General features: G+C 46.4%; 2 protein-coding genes across 2 annotated transcripts in view; one reads left to right on the forward strand and one right to left on the reverse strand.

Annotated features, from left to right (window-relative positions):
- The window catches only part of LOC123481399 (hepatocyte growth factor receptor-like), a 63229-nt gene extending 54329 nt beyond the window's left edge, over positions 1-8900 (reverse strand). The window contains exon 1 of the mRNA XM_045205195.1: positions 8868-8900. Coding sequence (XP_045061130.1) covers positions 8868-8900 — 33 coding nt within the window. The remainder of the gene's footprint in view (positions 1-8867) is intronic.
- Positions 6458-24557, forward strand: LOC121531575 (pyruvate kinase PKM). Its single transcript, XM_041836850.1, has 11 exons — positions 6458-6560; positions 8885-9049; positions 10885-10976; positions 15185-15316; positions 15845-16031; positions 16206-16476; positions 16695-16845; positions 17332-17484; positions 19149-19315; positions 23306-23487; positions 23747-24557. The coding sequence occupies exons 2-11, from the start codon at positions 8899-8901 to the stop codon at positions 23851-23853; spliced, it is 1593 nt and encodes a 530-aa protein (XP_041692784.1). The 5' UTR covers positions 6458-6560; positions 8885-8898; the 3' UTR covers positions 23854-24557.
- The last annotated feature ends 250 nt before the right edge of the window (positions 24558-24807 follow it).

Genomic DNA, 24807 nt, shown 5'->3' on the forward strand with positions numbered 1-24807 from the left:
ACAACCCATAGATAGAACCATTCCTAATACCCACACAGTGTGAGCAACAACCCATAGATAGAACCATTCCTAATACCCACACAGTGTGAGCCACAACCCATAGATAGAACCATTCCTAATACCCACACAGTGTGAGCCACAACCCATAGATAGAACCATTCCTAATACCCACACAGTGTGAGCCACAACCCATAGATAGAACCATTCCTAATACCCACACAGTGTGAGCCACAACCCATAGATAGAACCATTCCTAATACCCACACAGTGTGAGCAACAACCCATAGATAGAACCATTCCTAATACCCACACAGTGTGAGCCACAACCCATAGATAGAACCATTCCTAATACCCACACAGTGTGAGCCACAACCCATAGATAGAACCATTCCTAATACCCACACAGTGTGAGCCACAACCCATAGATAGAACCATTCCTAATACCCACACAGTGTGAGCCACAACCCATAGATAGAACCATTCCTAATACCCACACAGTGTGAGCCACAACCCATAGATAGAACCATTCCTAATACCCACACAGTGTGAGCCACAACCCATAGATAGAACCATTCCTAATACCCACACAGTGTGAGCCACAACCCATAGATAGAACCATTCCTAATACCCACACAGTGTGAGCCACAACCCATAGATAGAACCATTCCTAATACCCACACAGTGTGAGCCACAACCCATAGATAGAACCATTCCTAATACCCACACAGTGTGAGCCACAACCCATAGATAGAACCATTCCTAATACCCACACAGTGTGAGCCACAACCCATAGATAGAACCCTTCCTAATACCCACACAGTGTGAGCCACAACCCATAGATAGAACCATTCCTAATACCCACACAGTGTGAGCCACAACCCATAGATAGAACCCTTCCTAATACCCACACAGTGTGAGCCACAACCCATAGATAGAACCATTCCTAATACCCACACAGTGTGAGCCACAACCCATAGATAGAACCATTCCTAATACCCACACAGTGTGAGCCACAACCCATAGATAGAACCATTCCTAATACCCACACAGTGTGAGCCACAACCCATAGATAGAACCATTCCTAATACCCACACAGTGTGAGCCACAACCCATAGATAGAACCATTCCTAATACCCACACAGTGTGAGCCACAACCCATAGATAGAACCATTCCTAATACCCACACAGTGTGAGCCACAACCCATAGATAGAACCATTCCTAATACCCACACAGTGTGAGCCACAACCCATAGATAGAACCATTCCTAATACCCACACAGTGTGAGCCACAACCCATAGATAGAACCATTCCTAATACCCACACAGTGTGAGCCACAACCCATAGATAGAACCATTCCTAATACCCACACAGTGTGAGCCACAACCCATAGATAGAACCATTCCTAATACCCACACAGTGTGAGCCACAACCCATAGATAGAACCATTCCTAATACCCACACAGTGTGAGCCACAACCCATAGATAGAACCATTCCTAATACCCACACAGTGTGAGCCACAACCCATAGATAGAACCATTCCTAATACCCACACAGTGTGAGCCACAACCCATAGATAGAACCATTCCTAATACCCACACAGTGTGAGCCACAACCCATAGATAGAACCATTCCTAATACCCACACAGTGTGAGCCACAACCCATAGATAGAACCATTCCTAATACCCACACAGTGTGAGCCACAACCCATAGATAGAACCATTCCTAATACCCACACAGTGTGAGCCACAACCCATAGATAGAACCATTCCTAATACCCACACAGTGTGAGCCACAACCCATAGATAGAACCATTCCTAATACCCACACAGTGTGAGCCACAACCCATAGATAGAACCATTCCTAATACTCATACAGTGTAGATGGAACCATTCACAGCCTATAGGATAAACACTGCACACGTACGCTGTACCAGCAAAGTTGTTTTGGGTCTCTACTACGTATTCCCCAATGATGCTTGTGTTTGGACTTGTTTTGCAACAGGATCTCCAGCACTCCTATTGTATATAACCAGACTATATCAACCCATACAATTCCATTGAGAGATATTGTATTAAAATGATTATTTCGCATAGGAACTCCTCCAACTCCTCGGTGTAGCTCTCTTCTTCATCCGATTGGATGTCAGTCCAGTGCTGGCACTCATCCGATTTGGTTTTCAGTCCAGTGGCACTCATCCGATTGGTTGTCTGTCCAGCGCTGGCACTTAAGGTCCTGCTGTTGGTCAAAATGGAAAAAGGCTGCAAGAGCAAAACCTCTCTACTCTGTCATGGACAGCCCCAGGTCACTCACAAATCTGGCTGCCCAAATCAACTTATTCTGAGGCATGGGGGGCATGGACTGACTTAGAGTCTCCGCAAATGGGGGACAGGACAGGCAATGGGACAAAGAGCTTCCGCTTTCAAGGAGCGGGACTCTAATCCGGACACTTAGAAGAAATCCCGCTATGCCCTCAGACGAACCATCAAACAGGCAAAGCGTCAATACAGGACTAAGATTGAATCCTACTACACCGGCTCTGACACTCGTCGGATGTGGCAGGGCTTGCAAACTATTACGGACTACAAAGGGAAACCCAGTCGCGAGCTGCCCAGTGACGCGAGCCTACCAGACGAGCGAAATGCCTTTTATGCTTGCTTCGAGGCAAGTAATACTGAAGCATGTATGAGAGCACCAGCTGTTCCGGATGACTGTGTGATCACGCTCTCCGTAGCCGATGTGAGCAAGACCTTTAAACAGGTCAACATTCACAAGGCCGCGGGGCCAGACGGATTACCAGGACGTGAACTCAGAGCATGCGCGGACCAACTGCCAAGTGTCTTCACTGAAATTTTCAACCTCTCCCTGACCGAGTCTGGAATACCTATATGTTTCAAGCAGACCACCATAGTCCCTGTGCCCAAGAAAGCTAAGGTAACCAGCCTAAATGACTACCACCCCGTAGCACTCACGTCGGTAGCCATGAAGTGCTTTGAAAGGCTGGTCATGGCTCACATCTACACCATCCTCCCGGAAACCATAGACCGACTCCAATTCATATACCGCCCCAACAGATCCACAGATGACACAATCTCAATCGCACTCCACACTGCCCTTTCCCACCTGGACAAAAGGAACACTTATGTGAGAATGCTGTTCATTGACTACAGCTCAGCGTTCAACACCATAGTTCCCACAAAGCTCATCACTAAGCTAAGGACCCTGGGACTAAACACCTCCCTCTGTAACTGGATCCTGGACTTCCTGACGGGCCACCCCCAAGTGGTATGGCTAGGCAACAACACATCTACCACGCTGATCCTCAACACGGAGGCCCCTCAGGGGTGCTTGCTTAGTCCCCTCCTGTACTCCCTGTTCACCCACGACTGGGTGGCCAAGCACGACTCCAACACCATCATTAAGTTTGCTGACGACACAACAGTGGTAGGCCTGATCACCGACAACGATGAGACAGCCTATAGGGAGGAGGTCAGAGACCTGGCAGTGTGGTGCCAGGACAACAACCTCTCCCTCAACGTGAACAAGACAAAGGAGCTGATTGTGGACTACAGGAAAAGGAGGGCAGAACATGCCCCCATTCACATCGACGGGGCTTTAGTGGAGCGGGTCCAGAGTTTGAAGTTCCTTCGTGTCCACATCACCAACAAACTATCATGGTCCAAACACACCAAGACAGTCATGAAGAGGGCACGACAACACCTTTTCCCCCTCAGGAGACTGAAAAGATTTGGCATGGGTCCCAAGATCCTCAAAAAGTTATACAGCTGCACCATCGAGAGCATCCTGACCGGTTGCATCACCGCCTGGTATGGCAACTGCTCGGCATCCGACCATAAGGCGCTACAGAGGGTAGTGTGTACGGCCCAGTACATCACTGGGGCCAAGCTTCCTGCCATCCAGGACCTATATACTAGGCTGTGTCAGAGGAAGGGCCAAAAAATTGTCAAAGACTCCAGTCACCCCCCTTTGTTTTTACACTGCTGCTACTCACTGTTTATTATCTATGCATAGTCACTTTACCCCTACCTACATGTACAAATTATCTCGACTAACCTGTACCCCCACACATTGACTCGGTACCGGTACCCCCTGTATATAGCCTCGTTATTGTTATTTTATTTTTTCCTTTAGTTTATTTAGTAAATATTTTCTTAACTGTATTTCTTGAACTGCATTGTTGGTTAAGGGCTTGTAAGTAAGCATTTCACGGTAAGGTCTACACCTGTTGTATTCGGCGCATGTGACAAATAACATTTGATTTGATTTGATTTTGACTGACAAAATCTGCAGAGCTGGGATGGTTGTATCCCCCATATATATAACATTCTATTGGTTGCAAGAATTGTATATAAACTGAAGAGAAACAGACGCCTCACAGGTCCTCAACTGGCAGCTTCATTAAATAGTACCCGCAAAACGCCAGTCTCAACATCAACAGTGAAGAGGCGACTCCACGATGTTGACCTTCTAGGCAGAGTTGCAAAGAAAAAGCCATATCTCAGACTGGCCAATAAAATTTAAAGATTAAGTCTGAGATATGGCTTTTTCTTTGCAACTCTGCCTAGAAGGTCAGCATCCCAGAGTCGCCTCTTCATTGTTGACGTTGAGACTGGTGTTTTGCGTGTACTATTTAATGAAGCTGCCAGTTGAGGACCTGTGAGGCGTCTGTTTCTCTTCAGTTTATATACAATTCTTGCAACCAATAGAATGTTATATATATGGGGGATACAACCATCCCAGCTCTGCAGATTTTGTTGCGAAGAGACAGAATCATTAGATCACTTGTTTTGGTACTGTCCATTTGTAGCTTGTTTTTGGTCACAGGTTCAGGAATGGCTGAAAAATTACAACATTTACCTGTAGCTAACTCTGCAAATAGCACTGCTGGGTGATTAGAAAAGTCATAGTCAATCGATCAATAATATAATAATACTCTTAGCAAAAATGCTTATCTTTAATTTACAATCTGTAGAAACTATGAGAATAGAAAGGTTCAGAACCTTTTGTGAAACATCACAGCACAGTTGAAATATATATGGCTAATAGAAATCAAAACTGGATGGTGTTCAGAGATAGATGGGAGGGGTTGAGGGGAGCTGAAGGTTGGGACAAAAAAAATAAAAAATAATAATAGATAACTAAGGTAAAATATACTGTGTCCATAAAATGTATATAGTATGTATAAGCTGGAAGGAGAAGCCTAAGTATTGTTGTCCATTAGTATACTCCAATTAGGGGAGGGATGATAGGGTTAGGAGGAAAATAATACAAATATATTTAAAATATACAGTATATTTACCCCAAAATATATGGGGGATTGGAAATGATGCAGACAATTACATTGATAGAAGCCACAATCTATAAACAATATTAAAACTTTTTTTTAAATGACTTCACTTTTGATGAGTGCCCCTCAAATGAGACAAATGCATAGAGATAGATAGAGGATCTTTATATCTGTGCCATTATAGCATCTGTGACAGCATTGGCAGCACTATTGAGGCTACAACCCATAGGAATCCCCACACAGTTGACTACTTTCACTACTTTAAAATGGTGGAAGCCCTCTGGCACTGCCCATGCTAAAATTACCTTTTGGCCACTAGAGGCCTCTATAATTCTCTATATACAAATGTAACAACAGCCTGAGTGTGCTGGACTTGAAACACTGATACAGATGTAACCACGTGCCATTTAATGTTTTATCTGACCAGCACTAGTGATTGCAAGTCAAAATTCCATGTGCATTCTACAGATCACGTTTCCTCGAGGTACACAAATGTGCCACAGCACACTGATTGGGAACCACTGCAGTATACAGTAGCAGTATGTTTGGTATGAATGCAATTCATTGACTGCGCACCTGTTTTTTTTTGGTTTTTATCGTCTTACATTGTGATAAATATGCCAAAGTAAAGCAAGCAACCAATGTCAAAACACATTCAAACTACTTTTTGACTACAAACATTTTTACAATAATACTTTTGGACTTAGACTAATTTGGGGAATTTTAGACTGTCCAGAAAATATTTTCTATGCTACAAATCCATAGGACCGACCAGGAAGACCCAACCCCTGCACTGCTCTGCTCTAGTCTAGTCTAGACAACATTAACTACTACCTAGAGCTGAACTCTCACTGTCCGTGGTGTCGTTTGCCAACATACCTCCAGCTCATGTTTTAAGTAGCGCAGGGAAGCTTTCTGATTGGTCAACGAGAAGGCCCTAGAACGCTTGTATTTTTAAAGTAACATTCCTCTCTTCTGGTGAAAATGATGTCTATAATCCCCCGAAATACTCGTAGTCTTTAACATATATCATACTAAATACATATTTGTATCAATACTTAAACATTTGGTGTGCAATTAACGGATTATAAATGGAATATCGTCATTACCGTTCCGCCCTATAGTCACTCCACGAGTCATCGGAGGGATACCCAGTGTTCGGCTGTGAAAGTAGTCCCGGTCAGTTGGGGTATTATCTTCGGCCGGTGCGCGGCTGATGGGCGCATTGGTCCCTGCAACGTTCACCCAGTAGGTGAGTCACTGCGGCCTCAACTTTACACTTACCACTGGATGGACAATTCTTGCTAAATAATATTGACATAGCTGTCTTGAGTGAATTATATTGTTCTATCAGTTTTGGTTATAGAAAGGTGGTAATAGACTTTTAACTATTGAATGTTACTTTACTTCCATAACGTTTTGAATCAAGTTGTTATGGTATGGTGTGATATGGGGTATTTATATTTCAGTCTGAATAGGCAATTTGTGCACATTTAGAAGTAATGACAACTACCTAGATCTGTGTTCCAAATTTTTACAGTGAAATAATTGGGTTTGTTTCATGCAAATGCATGATCTCCGTTAATGAAGTATAATTTAAATTGTGGGCTACCCTACATGACTGAAACTGAGCAATACTTGGCAAAACAATTTGTTTATTGACATAATATAATTGTAAGTCGCGCTGGATAAGAATGTATGCTAAGTGACAAAAATGTAAAAATGCCAAATTAAATAATCAATTTCTATTTGATATGCACTGAGACATCCTGCCATCCTCAATGTTCCTCTACTATAGGAAACATATTCATCCTTACTTACTGTAGGTCAAGAGCCTGGAACAACTTGCTTTCTACTATTTTAATGACATTGCCTTCAGCAGATTATCTTTGATATGGTGTGCTAATAAACCACTGTACTGTTCAGCGTCAGTAGAGCTGTAGGTGAAATAGCCCTACCACTTGGTGGACATTGCTAAACCAGCATTATGTCGTTTGAATAAGATCCTGGAATCATAGCTCTATAATTCAATATCCTCATAGAGTAAAATCTAAAAAAGAATCTTATAGAATGGAACCCACTTGGATGTTTTTTTCTCTCCAAACTTGTGAATTAATCGATATCTCACTTAAAGTCTGCTCATGTCATTGACTGTGACACTCAGATAATGTAGCTCGTCCTATAGGCAACAGTCTGCTAAGGGTTTATCTGTGTGGAAAAGGGGAGAGACACACACACTTCTAAAAATATCTTCCAGTAGCACTGTAGCAGGGCTTTTTGGAACAGTTGATAGCTGGGCTGGTGTATGGTGTCATGGCACATGTCTGGTTCTCTATGATAGCTGGTGTATGTTGTCATGGCACATGTCTGGTTCTCTATGATAGCTGGTGTCATGGCACATGTCTGGTTCTCTATGATAGCTGGTGTATGTTGTCATGGCACATGTCTGGTTCTCTATGATAGCTGGTGTACGGTGTCATGGTACATGTCTGGTTCTCTATGATAGCTGGTGTATGGTGTCATGGCACATGTCTGGTTCTCTATGATAGCTGGTGTATGGTGTCATGGTACATGTCTGGTTCTCTATGATATTTAGGCCAACAATATGTACAGTACAATGGGGTATAATGTTGCTTTGACTAGTTAATTACAAATTTTTTTAGGTTGAAAAGAATCCCCCCAACGTTGAATTAATATGTGATATTTGCAGAATCCTTTTTGACTACTCAAGTCTCCCACCAACTGTGAAAACCACCTCCCACAAAAAGTGGCCACTGGCCAGATCCTCTTCAAGAGCCTAATGCCCCTGGTCATAACTTGTGACTGGAATGTGGGGGTGTTTGTGGCTGTGCCTGTCAGCCTGTGTGTGTGTGTGTGTGTGTGTGTGCAGGCACGCAGTCACACATGCTCTCATTGTTGCGGTCCCAGTTTGGTGGTGCTGCTACAGTGTGTGTGGCCAGCTGGCCAGCCGTGTCCCTGTCCCCTTCGGACTGTCAGGCTGGACTTCCAGAGACGCTGTTAGTCTGATCCGTGTTTGAATTGAGCTGCTGCACCTCTAACCTTCTACCTGCCACCTCAGTCTGTTAAACGTCCATTACAATATTCACAATAAGTAAATCAGTAATATCAGTTGATGCGGAGTTGATGGAAATGTATGATAATTGAATATGTGGCCAGCCCCACTCTCGGAAATGTTCCAGGTTTTCATTCTCTTTCACTGGTGTGAGATAAAGTAAACTGTACACTTCAGCTAGTCAATTTTCCATTGCTACGTTATGTCCCTAGCATTAATATGTTATGTAATGTCTGTTGATAGGTAGCATAGCAGTGCAAAGATCTAGTTTCAAAGCCTGATTCAGTGGGATAGACTCAGAGCAGTTTAGCAAGCCAAGTGTCACACACACACACATACGCACACATAAATACAGGCATGAAAAATGATATGAAGACCTATCCAACCTCTAACTTTCAGGAGTATGTAGAGAGGCTTGTTCAATGTGTCAGAGGTGGATGCAGAACATTAACCCAATGTCAAAGGATCTTCTCATCTCTCTCTCACTCTCCCCTCCTTCTCAGACACAGATCCAATCATGTCTAAAGGAAAGGATATGGGTTCTGCCTTCATCCAGACGCAGCAGCTGCACGCTGCCATGGCTGACACCTTCCTGGAGCACATGTGTCTTCTGGACATCGACTCTGAGCCTGCTGTGGCTCGCAACACCGGAATCATCTGCACCATCGGTACAGCTCAACAACACCCCTCCTCATTACTCAACAACACCATTACTCAACAACACCCCTCCTCATTACTCAACAACACCCCTCCTCATTACTCAACAACACCATTACTCAACAACACCCCTCCTCATTACTCAACAACACCATTACTCAACAACACCCCTCCTCATTACTCAACAACACCATTACTCAACAACACCCCTCCTCATTACTCAACAACACCATTACTCAACAACACCATTACTCAACAACACCCCTCCTCATTACTCAACAACACCCCTCATTACTCAACAACACCCCTCCTCATTACTCAACAACACCATTACTCAACAACACCCCTCCTCATTACTCAACAACACCATTACTCAACAACACCCCTCCTCATTACTCAACAACACCATTACTCAACAACACCCCTCCTCATTACTCAACAACACCATTACTCAACAACACCATTACTCAACAACACCCCTCCTCATTACTCAACAACACCCCTCCTCATTACTCAACAACACCATTACTCAACAACACCCCTCCTCATTACTCAACAACACCATTACTCAACAACACCCCTCCTCATTACTCAACAACACCATTACTCAACAACACCATTACTCAACAACACCCCTCCTCATTACTCAACAACACCCCTCCTCATTACTCAACAACACCCCTCATTACTCAACAACACCCCTCATTACTCAACAACACCCCTCATTACTCAACAACACCATTACTCATTACTCAACAACACCATTACTCATTACTCAACAACACCACTCCTCATTACTCAACAACACCCCTCCTCATTACTCAACAACACCATTACTCAACAACACCCATCCTCATTACTCAACAACACCATTACTCAACAACACCCCTCCTCATTACTCAACAACACCCCTCCTCATTACTCAACAACACCCCTCCTCATTACTCAACAACACCCCTCCTCACCCCTCACTCCCTTCACTGTTCACCCTCCCTCACCTCACAGCCCAACCCTACCTCACCCCTCATGGCCTCTCACTCCTTCACCACTGAACACCCTCACTACACTACTCAACACCCTATATATTTATATATATATATATACACACAGGTATTTTGTGTGAGGTGTGCATACAGTAGGCCAATATCCCTCTACAACGTTCACAGTAGGCCAATATCCCTCTACAACGTTCACAGTAGGCCAATATCCCTCTACAACGTTCACAGTAGGCCAATATCCCTCTACAACGTTCACAGTAGGCCAATATCCCTCTACAACGTTCACAGTAGGCCAATATCCCTCCAAAACGTTCACAGTAGGCCTATATCCCTCCAAAACGTTCACAGTAGGCCAATATCCCTCTACAACGTTCACAGTAGGCCAATATCCCTCCAAAACTTTCACAGTAGGCGAATATCCCTCTACAACGTTCACAGTAGGCCAATATCCCTCCAAAACGTTCACAGTAGGCCAATATCCCTCCAAAACGTTCACAGTAGGCCAATATCCCTCCAAAACGTTCACAGTAGGCCAATATCCCTCTACAACGTTCACAGTAGCCCTATATCCCTCCAAAACGTTCACAGTAGCCCTATATCCCTCCAAAACGTTCACAGTAGGCCTATATCCCTCCAAAACGTTCACAGTAGGCCTATATCCCTCCAAAACGTTCACAGTAGGCCTATATCCCTCTACAACGTTCACAGTAGGCCTATATCCCTCTACAACGTTCACAGTAGGCCTATATCCCTCTACAACGTTCACAGTAGGCCTATATCCCTCCAAAACGTTCACAGTAGGCCTATATCCCTCTATAAGCTTTGCTTGTCATCTTGTCCACATGCAGGACCCGCCTCCCGATCAGTAAATATGGCCAAGGAGATGATCAAATCTGGGATGAACATTGCAAGAATGAACTTCTCTCACGGAACTCATGAGGTCAGTAGTTCACGTTAGACTACACCAGTAATGACCGCCAAGGCAAAGGACCCCAGTAATGAAGCCAAGGCAAAGGACCCCTAGCCCTTACTCCCTCATGTTGATCTGAAAGGATAGGTGAAAGCAATATGGTGACATGTCCCCCCATGTGGCAACATTCACCCAGCCGAACATAAAGCCCAGTTTGGATGTAGGTCTAGTATAAGCTTTAGTGAGTCTGCAGCCCACCCACCCTCATTGTGACATTATCACTGTACCATTTAAATGTCAGTCTGTAAGCTGATCTGAACACTCTTACTTGCACTTTAGTGACCTCTCCTCCTCCTCCTCCTCCTCCTCCTCCTCCAGTCAGCCAGCCTCTCTTGTCTTTAGCTGACATGTAGTGCTGCCAGATTGATGGTAGCCAGGGTTTTGGGGTTTACAGTACTGACCTCTCCCCTTTAAAAGTCATGGCTTTTGACCTGTTTCACCCTGGCTGGGCGGAGCGCACCCCACAAAGCGTACAGCAGTATTAGGTATCGAGCGATACGTTTGATATTTGAATCATTGCCCTTCAAAGGTCAATAGCACTGTTAATTGCTTGTCCCAAGAAGACGTTATATTCTGAAGTTCAGTACTGTAGCTATCTTTAAGCACTAGATTACGTTACATGTGTATCAAAGTTACGTTAGGTCAAGGGTTTCCCTGTCCATTCCGCGATTACTTCCATGACACGCAAGTCCATCTAACAAGTACTCAGCGGCTTGATGATTAGCTGACTTGTTGAATTGGGTGTGCTAGTTCTAGGGCTAGAGGTAAAACGTGAAGGGTTAGCAAGGGTTAGCATCTGACGCCGTAAGAGCGAAGGGTTAGCAAGGGTTAGCATCTGACTCCGTAGGAGCCTACAGCCATGGCACAGGGCAAGTGACTGTTTGGGAATGCCAGTGTTGCATGATAAAAAAAGATAGACAGAGCACACCAAATGGCAGGAACTTCTGACAGACATCTTCAGACATCTGAACTTACGTTTGTTTATATAATATAATATAATTAGTCATTTAGCAGACGCTCTTATCCAGAGCGATTTACAGGAGCAATTAGGGTTAAGTGCCTTGCTCAAGGGCACATCGACAGATTTTTCACCTAGTCGGCTCTGGGATTAGAACCAGCGACCTTTCGGTTACTGGCACAACGCTCTTAACCACTAAGCTACCTGCCGCCCCGTTTACATGGCATCTTGTCGTGTGTTGGGGTCAGAGACATATATCGGAAGGGCAAAGGAAACTTTACCTCTGCCACTGGTCAGGTGGTCGGAACAGATGTAAATAGCCGTGTCTCAGGTTCTCGCAGAACGTGTTTAGAGGGATCAGGAGCTAACGCTAAGCTACTTGGCTATACTAAAAGAGCTAATACTTTGCTATGCTAAAATATCCCAAAGATAAAACATTTAAAAAATTAAATTGCAGCTGGCTAATTGTCTTATGTCTGTCTACCATAGAGCACTGTTAAGTGAGTGTCATTGAGTCTCTGGGTCTGTCTCTCTCCTATAGGCAGAAACTGTTTAGGGACCAGGAGCTAGCTAACACTACTTAGTTATATTATATGTGGCTATGCTACATGGTTATATGCTACATGGTTATATGCTACATGGGCATATGCTACATGGCTATTCTACTTGGCTAACACTACTTGGTTATATGCTACATGGGTACAGCTACATGGTTATATGCTACATGGTTACATGCTACATGGCTATTCTACTTGGCTAACACTACTTGGTTATATGCTACATGGTTATATGCTACATGGTTATATGCTACATGACTATTCTACTTGGCTAACACTACTTGGTTATATTCTACGTGGCTATGCTACTTGGCCATCCTACTTTGTTAATTCTACTTGGCAATGCTATTTGGTTATATGCTACGTTGCTATGCCATGTGGCTATGCTTAGACCAAAACGTAACATACACTCATTAAATTGCACTTTGCCTATCTCCTACTTAGTACTGTTGAGTGAGTGTCATTGGGCTTTAAACACTGATATACCAGGAGGAAGTGAGCATTTAATGGATGTATATCCTATTTATAGCTAATTTAGCAATGGATACTAGCGCAATGAGTGGGTGTTTGCCTTGTCGAGCCTGCAGTTCATATAAACTCAGCAAAAAAAGAAACAGCCCTTTTTCAGGACCCTGTCTTTCAAAGATCATTCGTAAAAATCCAAATAACTTCACAGATCTTCATTGTAAAGGGTTTAAACACTGTTTCCCATGCTTGTTCAATGAACCATACACAATTAATGAACATGCACCTGTGGAACGGTCGTTAAGACACTAACAGCTTACAGACGGTAGGCAATTAAGGTCACAGTTATGAAAACTTAGGACACTAAAGAGGCCTTTCTACTGACTCTGAAAAACACCAAAAGAAAGATGCCCAGGGTCCCTGCTCATCTGCGTGAACGTGCCTTAGGCATGCTGCAAGGAGGCATGAGGACTGCAGATGTGGCCAGGGCAATAAATTGCAATGTCCGTACTGTGAGACGCCTAAGACAGCGCTACAGGGAGACAGGACAGACAGCTGATCGTCCTCGCAGTGGCAGACCACGTGTAACAACACCTGCACAGGATCGGTACATCCGAACATCACACCTGCGGGACAGGTACAGGATGGCACTGTACCGCAATAGGCTGAGAGAGGCCAGACATCACCGGCAACAACGTCGTCTATGGGCACAAACCCACCATCGCTGGACCAGATAGGACTGGCAAAAAGTGCTCTTCACTGACGAATCGCAGTTTTGTCTCACCAGGGGTGATGGTCGGATTTGCGTTTATAGTCGAAGGAATGAGCATTGCACCGAGGCCTGTACTCTGGAGCGGGATCGATTTGGAGGTGGAGGGTCCGTCATGGTCTGGGGCAGTATGTCACAGCATCATCGGACTGAGCTTGTTGTCATTGCAGGCAATCTCAACGCTGTGCGTTACAGGGAAGACATCCTCCTCCCTCATGTGGTACCCTTCCTGCAGGCTCATCCTGACATGACCCTCCAGCATGACAATTCCACCAGCCATACTGCTCGTTCTGTGCGTGATTTCCTGTAAGACAGGAATGTCAGTGTTCTGCCATGGCCAGCGAAGAGCCCGGATCTCAATCCCATTGAGCACGTCTGGGACCTGTTGAATCGGAGGGTGAGGGCTAGGGCCATTCCTCCATGAAATGTCTGGGAACTTGCATGTGCCTTGGTGGAAGAGTGAGGTAACATCTCACAGCAAGAACTGGCAAATCTGGTGCAGTCCATGAGGAGGAGATGCACTGCAGTACTTAATGCAGCTGGTGGCCACACCAGATACTGACTGTTACTTTTGATTTTGACCCCCCCCTTTGTTCAGGGACACATTATTCCATTTCTGTTAGTCACATGTCTGTGGAACTTGTTCAGTTTATGTCTCAGTTGTTGTTATGGTCATACTTTTCATTTTTTTGCTGAGTTTATATACATATACAGTATATATCCCATACATTTAACACCTCATATGGCTTTCTGCTGGAACCATGTGTTGCAGGCGCCAAGATCCTAAAAGTGTTATTACATTCAGTTATGTCACTAGGATAGCCTTAACTATATGTGTACAGTTATGGTGTGATGTTAGTCTCCTGGGTGTGATCAAGACTATCACCTTGGTCAGCTCTGTCCTTAATATAGACATAACACTTTGACATAGTTGATACTCAACCTGAATCTAATTATCTGCAATAATAACATCCACTGTACTGAGTAAAACAAAACAAAAATATTATTTTTTCATTTACCAGTTGCCAATGAATGAAAGTTGCCACGAGCAGTGAATTGACAGCCTGAGAATCGTCACGTCTCTAAATGATTTGACGTCCCCTACAGTAAATCAAATCAAACTTGATTTAAAGTGTATTTTAAAATCTCAACGCACTACCTATCTGAGCACTACCATTGGTCCAGCTGGTTGGCAAATCATCTGAATGTTGCATTTGGCGTTCCTCAAGGTTCTACGCTCAGACCCCTATCATTTGTTTTGTATAGTGTATGCAGTGCAGTGGCATGCTAAAACCTCTTATGTCTATGTGATATGACACCCCCTTCCAGACTCTCATGGGTGTGGTGTTCAGGGGGATGGGAATTAAAAAACAGACTGCAAAAAAAAACATTTGTTTCGATGGAAAATGTTGTGTTCTATTCTATTCAGTACCATGCTGAGACCATCAAGAACGTCCGTGAGGCCACCGAGAGCTTTGGATCTGGAACCATCGAGTACAGACCAGTGGCCATCGCTCTGGACACCAAGGGACCCGAAATCAGGACCGGACTCATCAAGGGCGTGAGTAGTCATTCACCGTGAAGTACTGTAAATCTTTATGAAAAGCCAAACGTCAAGTCCAACTTCATCACAATACATTTTACAGACAAATCAAATCAAAACAGACAAGCGAGTACATTTCTTGACTGTAGTACCATTACCGGCTATCATGTAGGCCTACCGCTTGATTTGGTCAAGAGGAAGGCATTGGCCAAGCTAGCAGCATTGTAACGGAAATAAATACAACCACAAGCAATGATATCATAAAGCATAAAGCATAAAGTACTGTGGTACTGTAAAACACTATTGGCATCAGAATATATGGATGATCATGAGCCCTGTCCTTCCCCATAGAGATAGACAGTACACAATACTATAATCCCTGTCCTTCCCCATAGAGATAGACAGTACACAATACTATAATCCCTGTCCTTCCCCATAGAGATAGACAGTACACAATACTATAATCCCTGTCCTTCCCCATAGAGATAGACAGTACACAATACTATAGTAATAGTTGTGTAATTATATGATTCTTCCCCTGTACAGAGCGGCGAAGCTGAGGTTGAGCTGAAGAAGGGAGGACACATCAAGCTGACCCTGGACGACAAGTACAAGGATAACTGCGACGAGAACCACCTGTGGCTGGACTACAAGAACATCACCAAGATCCTGAAGGTCGGAGCTCACGTCTACATTGACGATGGCCTCATGTCCCTGAAGGTGAAGGAAGTCGGTGAGTATCCTAGCAACATCCTACTGTAGCAAGCAGCGTTAACACTGTCAATGTTACTGAAAGTAGCTACACACCAAAGTAAAGTGCGTTTCCTTCTGCTTTGCCTGTTGAAACGTGTCACTGTACCGTTGTTCTGGCCGTGGCATTGTGACTGACACACATTACGGTCCCCAGGCGCTGACTTCCTGGACTGTGAGATTGAGAACGGTGGTACTCTGGGCTCCAAGAAGGGTGTGAACCTGCCCGGTGCTGCTGTGGACCTGCCCGCCGTTTCCGAGAAGGACGTCCAGGATCTGCAGTTCGGTGTGGAGCAGGGAGTGGACATGGTCTTCGCCTCCTTCATCCGTAAGGCAGCCGACGTGCACGCTGTCAGGAAGGTGCTGGGAGAGAAGGGCAAGAACATCAAGATCATCTCCAAGCTGGAGAACCACGAGGGCGTCCGCAGGTGTGTGTGTGAGAGAGTGTGAGAGATACAGAGAAAGCAATTTGAGAGAGGCCTCGCTGACTACACGATAGCATTTGTATTCTCAGTACCTTCAAAAGTAAGAAATCTCCACTTGAAAAATCCTACTGTCTTGAGCATCAGTTTAGTCGCTTGGAAATATAGATACTCAATGCTGGATAATATTGACTTTATATAACTATCTGTCTGTCTATGTGTAGATTCGATGAGATCCTGGAGGCTAGCGATGGCATCATGGTTGCCCGTGGTGACCTGGGTATTGAGATCCCCACAGAGAAGGTGTTCATCGCCCAGAAGATGATGACCGGACGCTGCAACAGGATCGGCAAGCCCATCACCTGCGCCACACAGGTCCGACATGTTGCCCGCAGACTAGACCCCCTCATACATGACTAGACCCCCTCATACATGACTAGACCCCCTCATACATGACTAGACCCCCTCATACATGACTAGACCCCCTTATACATGACTAGACCCCCTCATACATGACTAGACCCCCTCATACATGACTAGACCCCCTCATACATGCTTCATTTCCATCCCTGTCTGCAAAGCACACCCAAAGCAGGGTCTTATAACCTGGTAAGACTCAAATACACTGAATTCAATGGCAGGTAATACCAGGGTTCCTAGTCCAGAGTATTTGAGTTTTAAGAGGAGCCGGCAAGCCTTTGAGGAAACCTTTGAGGAAAGGGCAGAAGATAATGCTCAATAGGCCACTCTCTATAAATGAATCAATGTAAATAATCTATCCTGTCGTTGATTGCGTTTTAAGTGATATGTCTTGTCGTTGATTGGTGCCTAATGATCTCTCCTCTCTCCTGGTTGGTCCAGATGCTGGAGAGCATGATCAAGAAGCCCCGCCCCACCCGCGCTGAGGGTTCCGACGTCGCCAACGCCGTTCTGGACGGTAACGACTGCATCATGCTGAGTGGTGAGACCGCCAAGGGAGACTACCCGCTGGAGGCTGTCCGCACACAGCACAAGGTGAGAGACTGAGAGCAGAGCGCCCCCTATAGGTCTTGCCTTGGCCCCTCGCACAAGCACAACATCCACAATGTTCACTATAGCGGTCCCTAGAGTCACTTTATTCAAAGTTCATGAGTGGTCAATGTGACCAGTCTAGCTACAGAGAGTCATATCTGAATGTCTCATAAGCCAGGTTTCCATCAAATTGGCGACAGATTTTCAATGCGAATATTCTAAGATCTTGTTGCAGATGACAGGCTGTAGGACCTAGTGTACATAAAAACACATCAAGAAGATCATCAAGATCATCCCCTTGCTCGTTCACCACCCTGTGAAGTTCATCACCATTTATTTCATCTCTAGCCTAATAAACTGCACGGTTTCCTGACGAATTCGTAGTGGGAGGACCACACGTCATCACGTGACTCCCAAGTTTACTTCGATAGGATGGTTATTATATCAATATTTGTGCGTAATTCATTTTACAGACACAAAAAAAGATCCCACTTTTTGTTTTTGTAGACATTTAGAAAGTTCACTGAAAAATGTTCTGTTTCCATCAGGCCTGTCATGTGCTTTACTCTGGAAACCTGGTTATAGACACAATCATCCCAGCAAGCAGCAACATAGGGTCAACGTTGAGACAACGTTGTGGTGTTGGTTGTGTGTTTTCTGGGATGCCTCAGGGGAATTAACATGAAGTAGCTGTAATATAATATAACAGCAATATATAACTTTGTGTGTTTTTGGTTTGTGATCTACGTACTAACGGCTGACCATGTTACTGGCTTTATGTGCTCCTACCTCTCCTCCCCCCATCTCTCTGTTCTCTCTCCTCCCCCCATCCCTCTGTTCTCTCTCCTCCCCCCATCCCTCTCTCCTCCCCCCATCTCTCTGTTCTCTCTCCTCCCCCCATCCCTCTGTTCTCTCTCCTCCCCCCATCCCTCTCTCCTCCCCCCATCTCTCTGTTCTCTCTCCTCCCCCCATCCCTCTGTTCTCTCTCCTCCCCCCATCCCTCTGTTCTCTCTCCTCCCCCCATCCCTCTGTTCTCTCTCCTCCCCCCATCTCTCTGTTCTCTCTCCTCCCCCCATCTCTCTGTTCTCTCTCCTCCCCCCATCCCTCTGTTCTCTATCACTGCATCTGTTTTTTGCATCATTTTGCATTGGATGGGGTCATCAGATTGCACAATCAGCATGTGTCTGAGGACCTGCATCACAACACCCCAGGTATGCAGACCACAGTGATTCTATATTTACTAGAGGACTAGAGGAGAGTACCTCTCTTATGTCCCCCTTGCCCCTTCAGAGAAACTAGTATGTGTCTCGTTTAGCTTTTGACTGTTGCTGTATGAATCTGTATGATTGTTGCTGTATGACTGTTGCTGTATGAATCTGTTTGACTGTTGCTGTATGAATCTGTATAACTGTCGCTGTATGACTGTTGCTGTATGAATCTATATGACTGTTGTTGTATGAATCTGTCAAAATTGAAGTTGTTCATTCTCAGGACTTTACATTAGTGGTGTACCAAACCCCTAGCTTAGGAAAAAGGCAGATCCATGAACAGTGTGTCAATCTGGTCTAAATCTGTACCGATGCATGCTTTCTGTTCATTACTGTAGTTGAATGGCAGGAATCTGACACCTGTCCTCCCTCTCTCTCTTGCCCCCCTCCCCCCTCCAGATTGCTCGTGAGGCCGAGGCCGCCATGTACCACAGGCAGATGTTCGAGGAAATCCGTCGTACCTCCCACCTGACCCGTGACCCCACCGAGTCCGTTGCCATCGGCGCCGTCGAGGCATCCTTCAAGTGCTGCGCCAGCGCCATCATCGTGCTCACCAAGTCTGGCAGGTACGAACCAATCAGAGAGCCACACAGCAAAACCCTCTGTACTTCTCAAACCTACTCCTGAGGGGGAAGGACAGACGTGTACATGACGTTATGGACACCTTCTCTAAGCCAAGTCAAATATCCTGTTCACACTACTGAGCTGAACCAAGCCGAGCCGAGCTGTGCTAGTCTGGTTACGCTTTCACCATAGGTGCTGGAGATTTTTGTTGATTTTTTTTATCTGAGAACGCAAGAGAGGGAACATGTTCCGTTCTGTACTCATTTTCAGTTCCTATTCACAAGAACCACAAGCTATTGCAACACAGTCCTTCTCTGCCACTGTGCACAGTGTCGTCGTTAGTGTGTCACCAGAACTCTCCCATCATCCTTCCCTCTCGCCCCATCCCTGTATCAGAGACCCAGAACTCTCCCATCATCCTTCCCTCTCACCCCAGCCCTGTATCAGAGACCTAGAACTCTCCCTCTCGCCCCATCCCTGTATCAGAGACCCAGAACTCTCCCATCATCCTTCCCTCTCACCCCAGCCCTGTATCAGAGACCCAGAACTCTCCCATCATCCTTCCCTCTCACCCCAGCCCTGTATCAGAGACCTAGAACTCTCCCTCTCACCCCATCCCTGTATCAGAGACCTAGAACTCTCCCTCTCACCCCATCCCTGTATCAGAGACCTAGAACTCTCCCTCTCACCCCATCCCTGTATCAGATACCTAGAACTCTCCCTCTCACCCCAGCCCTGTATCAGAGACCTAGAACTCTCCCTCTCACCCCAGCCCTGTATCAGAGACCTAGAACTCTCCCTCTCACCCCAGCCCTGTATCAGAGACCCAGAACTCTCCCATCATCCTTCCCTCTCACCCCAGCCCTGTATCAGAGACCCAGAACTCTCCCATCATCCTTCCCTCTCACCCCAGCCCTGTAGCAGAGACCCAGAACTCTCCCTAAAACCCCAGCCCTGTATCAGAGACCAGAACTCTCCCTCTCACCCCAGCCCTGTAGCAGAGACCCAGAACTCTCCCTCTCGCCCCAACCCTGTATCAGAGACCTAGAACTCTCCCTCTTGCCCCATCCCTGTATCAGATACCTAGAACTCTCCCATCATCCTTCCCTTTTGCCCCAGCCCTGTAGCAGAGACCCAGAACTCTCCCTCTCGCCCCAACCCTGTATCAGAGACCTAGAACTCTCCCATCATCCTTCCCCCTCGCCCCAGCCCTGTATCAGAGACCCAGAACTCTCCCATCATCCTTCCCTCTCGCCCCAGCCCTGTATCAGAGACCCAGAACTCTCCCATCATCCTTCCCTCTCGCCCCAGCCCTGTATCAGAGACCCAGAACTCTCCCTAAAACCCCAGCCCTGTATCAGAGACCCAGAACTCTCCCATCATCCTTCCCCCTCGCCCCAGCCCTGTAGCAGAGACCCAGAACTCTCCCTCTCGCCCCAGCCCTGTATCAGAGACCCAGAACTCTCCCATCATCCTTCCCCCTCGCCCCAGCCCTGTATCAGAGACCCAGAACTCTCCCATCATCTTTCCCCCTCGCCCCAGCCCTGTAGCAGAGACCTAGAACTCTCCCATCATCTTTCCCCTCTCACCCCAGCCCAATTCATAGATGCTAACCACCTTTAGCGCCTATTTTGATGAAAGTGTTTTCTTCCTTGGGGACTTTTGTTAAGAGCCCCTACGCTCGCTCTAAACGTGAACACGCATCGTTTGTGGTATTGGTTTTGGAAACATAAGGAACGTATCTTTCATATCAGCAAGAAAGCAAAAGGTTAAATTACTACAGACCTTTATAGGGTTACAGACGGAAGAGAAAGGTGACCACCTGTGCTAATTAGCTATCTAGCATGCTCCGAACACCCGTGTGTAACGGAAGAAGGTCGCCAGAAACGTGTTGTCACCTGAAAAATACTGTTGGCTGCAACTGTGGTAAAGCCGGTTAAAACTGTGTACAGTAAGTGTATATTTAGCATTTGTGAAATTATTTTGATGTGATATGAAAGTAAAGGGGTTTTATGTTTCTAGAACCGTATCGCAATTGAGAATCGATTCACATTTTAGGTAGAGTATTTGGCTGTTTTGGCTTCCACAGCCAGTCTACCTCTGAAAATAACATAAGGTCCCTGAACCTTAAGGAGTAACGGTAGGCTCGCCTGCATTCCTTAAGGGTACATTCTTAGGTTAGTGTGTCACCAGGACTCTCCCATCCCTCCCTCTGACCTCAGCCCTATAGCAGAGACCCATGACTTGTATTAGGTGAGCCAACTTTCCCAGCAGCACACGATCTGGGATCCTCTAGTTCCCAACCTTTACAGTCCTGAACCCTGACATTTAGGAAGTTAAATATAACTCTCCACTACTCTCCTCTCCTGTCACTCACTCCTCTCTACTCCAATCCACTCCTCTCCACTGCTCTCCTGTCCCTCACTCCTCTCCAATCCAATACTCTCCCACTCCCCTCCTCCAGCTCTCCCTCTCCCACACCACTCCTCTCCTGTCCCTCACTCCTCCCCTCTCCTGTCCCCCACTCCTCCCCTCTCCTGTCCCTCACTCCTCCCCTCTCCTGTCCCCCACTCCTCCCCTCTCCTGTTCCCCCACTCCTCCCCTCTCCTGTCCCTCACTCCTCCCCTCTCCTGTCCCCCACTCCTCCCCTCTCCTGTCCCTCACTCCTCCCCTCTCCTGTCCCTCACTCCTCCCCTCTCCTGTCCCCCTCTCCTCCCCTCTCCTGTCCCCCACTCCTCCCCTCTCCTGTCCCCCCACTCCTCCCCTCTCCTGTCCCCCACTCCTCCCCTCTCCTGTCCCCCACTCCTCCCCTCTCCTGTCCCCCACTCCTCCCCTCTCCTGTCCCTCACTCCTCCCCTCTCCTGTCCCCCTCTCCTCCCCTCTCCTGTCCCTCACTCCTCCCCTCTCCTGTCCCCCACTCCTCCCCTCTCCTCCCCTCTCCTGTCCCTCACTCCTCCCCTCTCCTGTCCCCCACTCCTCCCCTCTCCTGTCCCCCCACTCCTCCCCTCTCCTGTCCCCCACTCCTCCCTCTCCTCCCCTCTCCTGTCCCTCACTCCTCCCCTCTCCTGTCCCTCACTCCTCCCCTCTCCTGTCCCCCACTCCTCCCTCCCCACTCCTCCCCTCTCCACTCCTCCCCTCTCCACTCCTCCCCTCTCCACTCCTCCCCTCTCCACTCCTCTCCACTCCTCCCCTCTCCCTCCTCCCCTCTCCTGTCCCCCCACTCCTCCCCTCTCCTGTCCCTCACTCCTCCCCTCTCCCACTCCACTCTTCTCCTCTACCCCACCCCTCTCCCTCTCCCTCTCCCTCTCCCTCTCCCTCTCCCTCTCCCTCTCCCTCTCCCTCTCCCTCTCCCTCTCCTCCCCTCTCCCTCTCCTCCCCTCTCCCTCTCCCACTCCACTCTTCTCCACTCCTCTCCCTCTCCCTCTCCCACTCCTCTCCCTCTCCCTCTCCCTCTCCCACTCCACTCCTCTCCCTCACTCCTTTCCTACTCCATTCAAAGTTCAGATTCACCCCGCGCCACTATACATTATTGACCAGAGGAGGCTGGTGGTAGGATCTATAGGAGGATGGGCTCATGGTAATGGCTGGAATGGAATACATGGAACATGGTTTCCATATGTTTGATGTGTGTTCCATTTATTCCAGTCCAGCCATAACAATGAACCTGTCCTCCTATAGCTGTTCCCATCAGCCTCCTCTGGTATGGACAAACTGTCCAGTAGCCAGCTGTGTACTAAATGTGACAACATTTTGATAGAATTCTGTCGACCTACAGTACTGCTTTCAGGAGTTTGGATCTAGGATTAATACAGTGTTACATTAGATACAGTATAATTATTATAATCATTATTATAATATAATAAGAGTGTCTTCCCCTTTTTATAGAAGTATTTTAATGTGCTACATAATAATTACGGTTTTAAGTTTCACATAGCGATATACGTTTTTATTCCACACCGTAACCTGCTGTTCCTTCCTGTGTCTGGTTCTAGGTCCGCCCACCTGCTGTCCAGGTACAGGCCCCGTGCCCCCATCATCGCTGTGACCCGCTGCGGCCAGACTGCCCGCCAGGCCCATCTGTATCGCGGTATCTACCCCGTGCTGTACACCAAGCCTGCCAACGATGTCTGGGCCGAGGATGTCGACCTCCGCGTCAACTTCGCCTTAGAGATCGGTGAGTAATGACATCACATTTCAGTTCTAAAGTTTAAATAGTAATACTGAACATTGTTTGTAGAGCACGTTTCGTACAGAAAGACCACAACTCAAATTGCGGTGTATATGATAAGATTTTAGAGTTCCCTAAAAAGTACATTACCGTATGATTTAGCAAATATCACTCATGCATTTTCTATGGTTGAAGACATCCTTATAGCACTGGAGCCCCACCAAAGACCAGCCATTAACACCCCTCTCTCCCCTCTCCCCTCCAGGCAAGCACCGTCAGTTCTTCAAGTCTGGAGATGTTATCATTGTTGTGACCGGATGGCGTCCAGGCTCTGGGTACACCAACACCATGCGCGTTGTGCTTGTTCCTTGAACTAACTCAAAAGGTCATTACTCCTCCCCCTTACCCTTCTCCTGTTCCTAGAACTCCTCCCCCTACCCTTCTCCTGTTCCGATAACTCCTCCCACTTACCACTCTCCTGTTCCTATAACCCCTCCCCCTAGCAGAAGACATCTATTTGTCTAGAATCCACCTTTTAACCAAGACAACAAGCTAAAATACTAATAGAACTCAACACCAACACCAGGCCACTTCTTCAAAGGACTTTTTGGGTGGTTCCATTCATACACAGACAGTCACTTTCCAACACTCCTTAATTCCTATGTTATTGTTACATAGGTGTGTCATCTACGGTATCTACTATGTCCAAGTCATCCTTCAAGAGGTTACACACCCTACTGAAAGCACACACACACACACACACACCTGCCTGACTGAGTTTGCATGCTGAACAATAGGAAGTGCAGGTTGTTCTATGTGTCCGTTGTACTGTCATCACACATCTGCATGTCAGAGCCACTCGGTGTCAGTTGCTTCATGGTACAGTACGTTGATGTGGATTAGGAATATAATGGGGCTCCTGCTCTACGTGGGTCTTCTCCTCACCTGGTAGACAGGTAAGACTCCACTGACATGTTCAAGTTAAAGGTACGGTGGTGTTCATGTTGTTGCTGATCTGGAGTGCTAAGGGATCTGGCATGACTGGGTTTCCATCCATTAAAAAGATGAACACCTGACTCTCTCTGCTGTTGTGTGTTTATTCCCCCCCCCCCCTCTTTTAAAGATACACTATGGAAGTTGAGTTGCTTTTGTTTACCTCAGATGTTGGTATGGTTCATTTAACACATGATATAATGAAATTTCTTATGCCAATATTGAACCATACCTTTTTAGTTTTCCTTCTTTTTAAACCATCTGGGGTGTGGCTTTTGCGCTTTGGATTCCACCGCTGCCTCCATGCCAATAGACTGTATATGTGTGTTATTG

This window comes from Coregonus clupeaformis, chromosome 19 (genome assembly GCF_020615455.1).
Source record: "Coregonus clupeaformis isolate EN_2021a chromosome 19, ASM2061545v1, whole genome shotgun sequence".
In the NCBI taxonomy this organism is placed as follows: domain Eukaryota; kingdom Metazoa; phylum Chordata; class Actinopteri; order Salmoniformes; family Salmonidae; genus Coregonus; species Coregonus clupeaformis.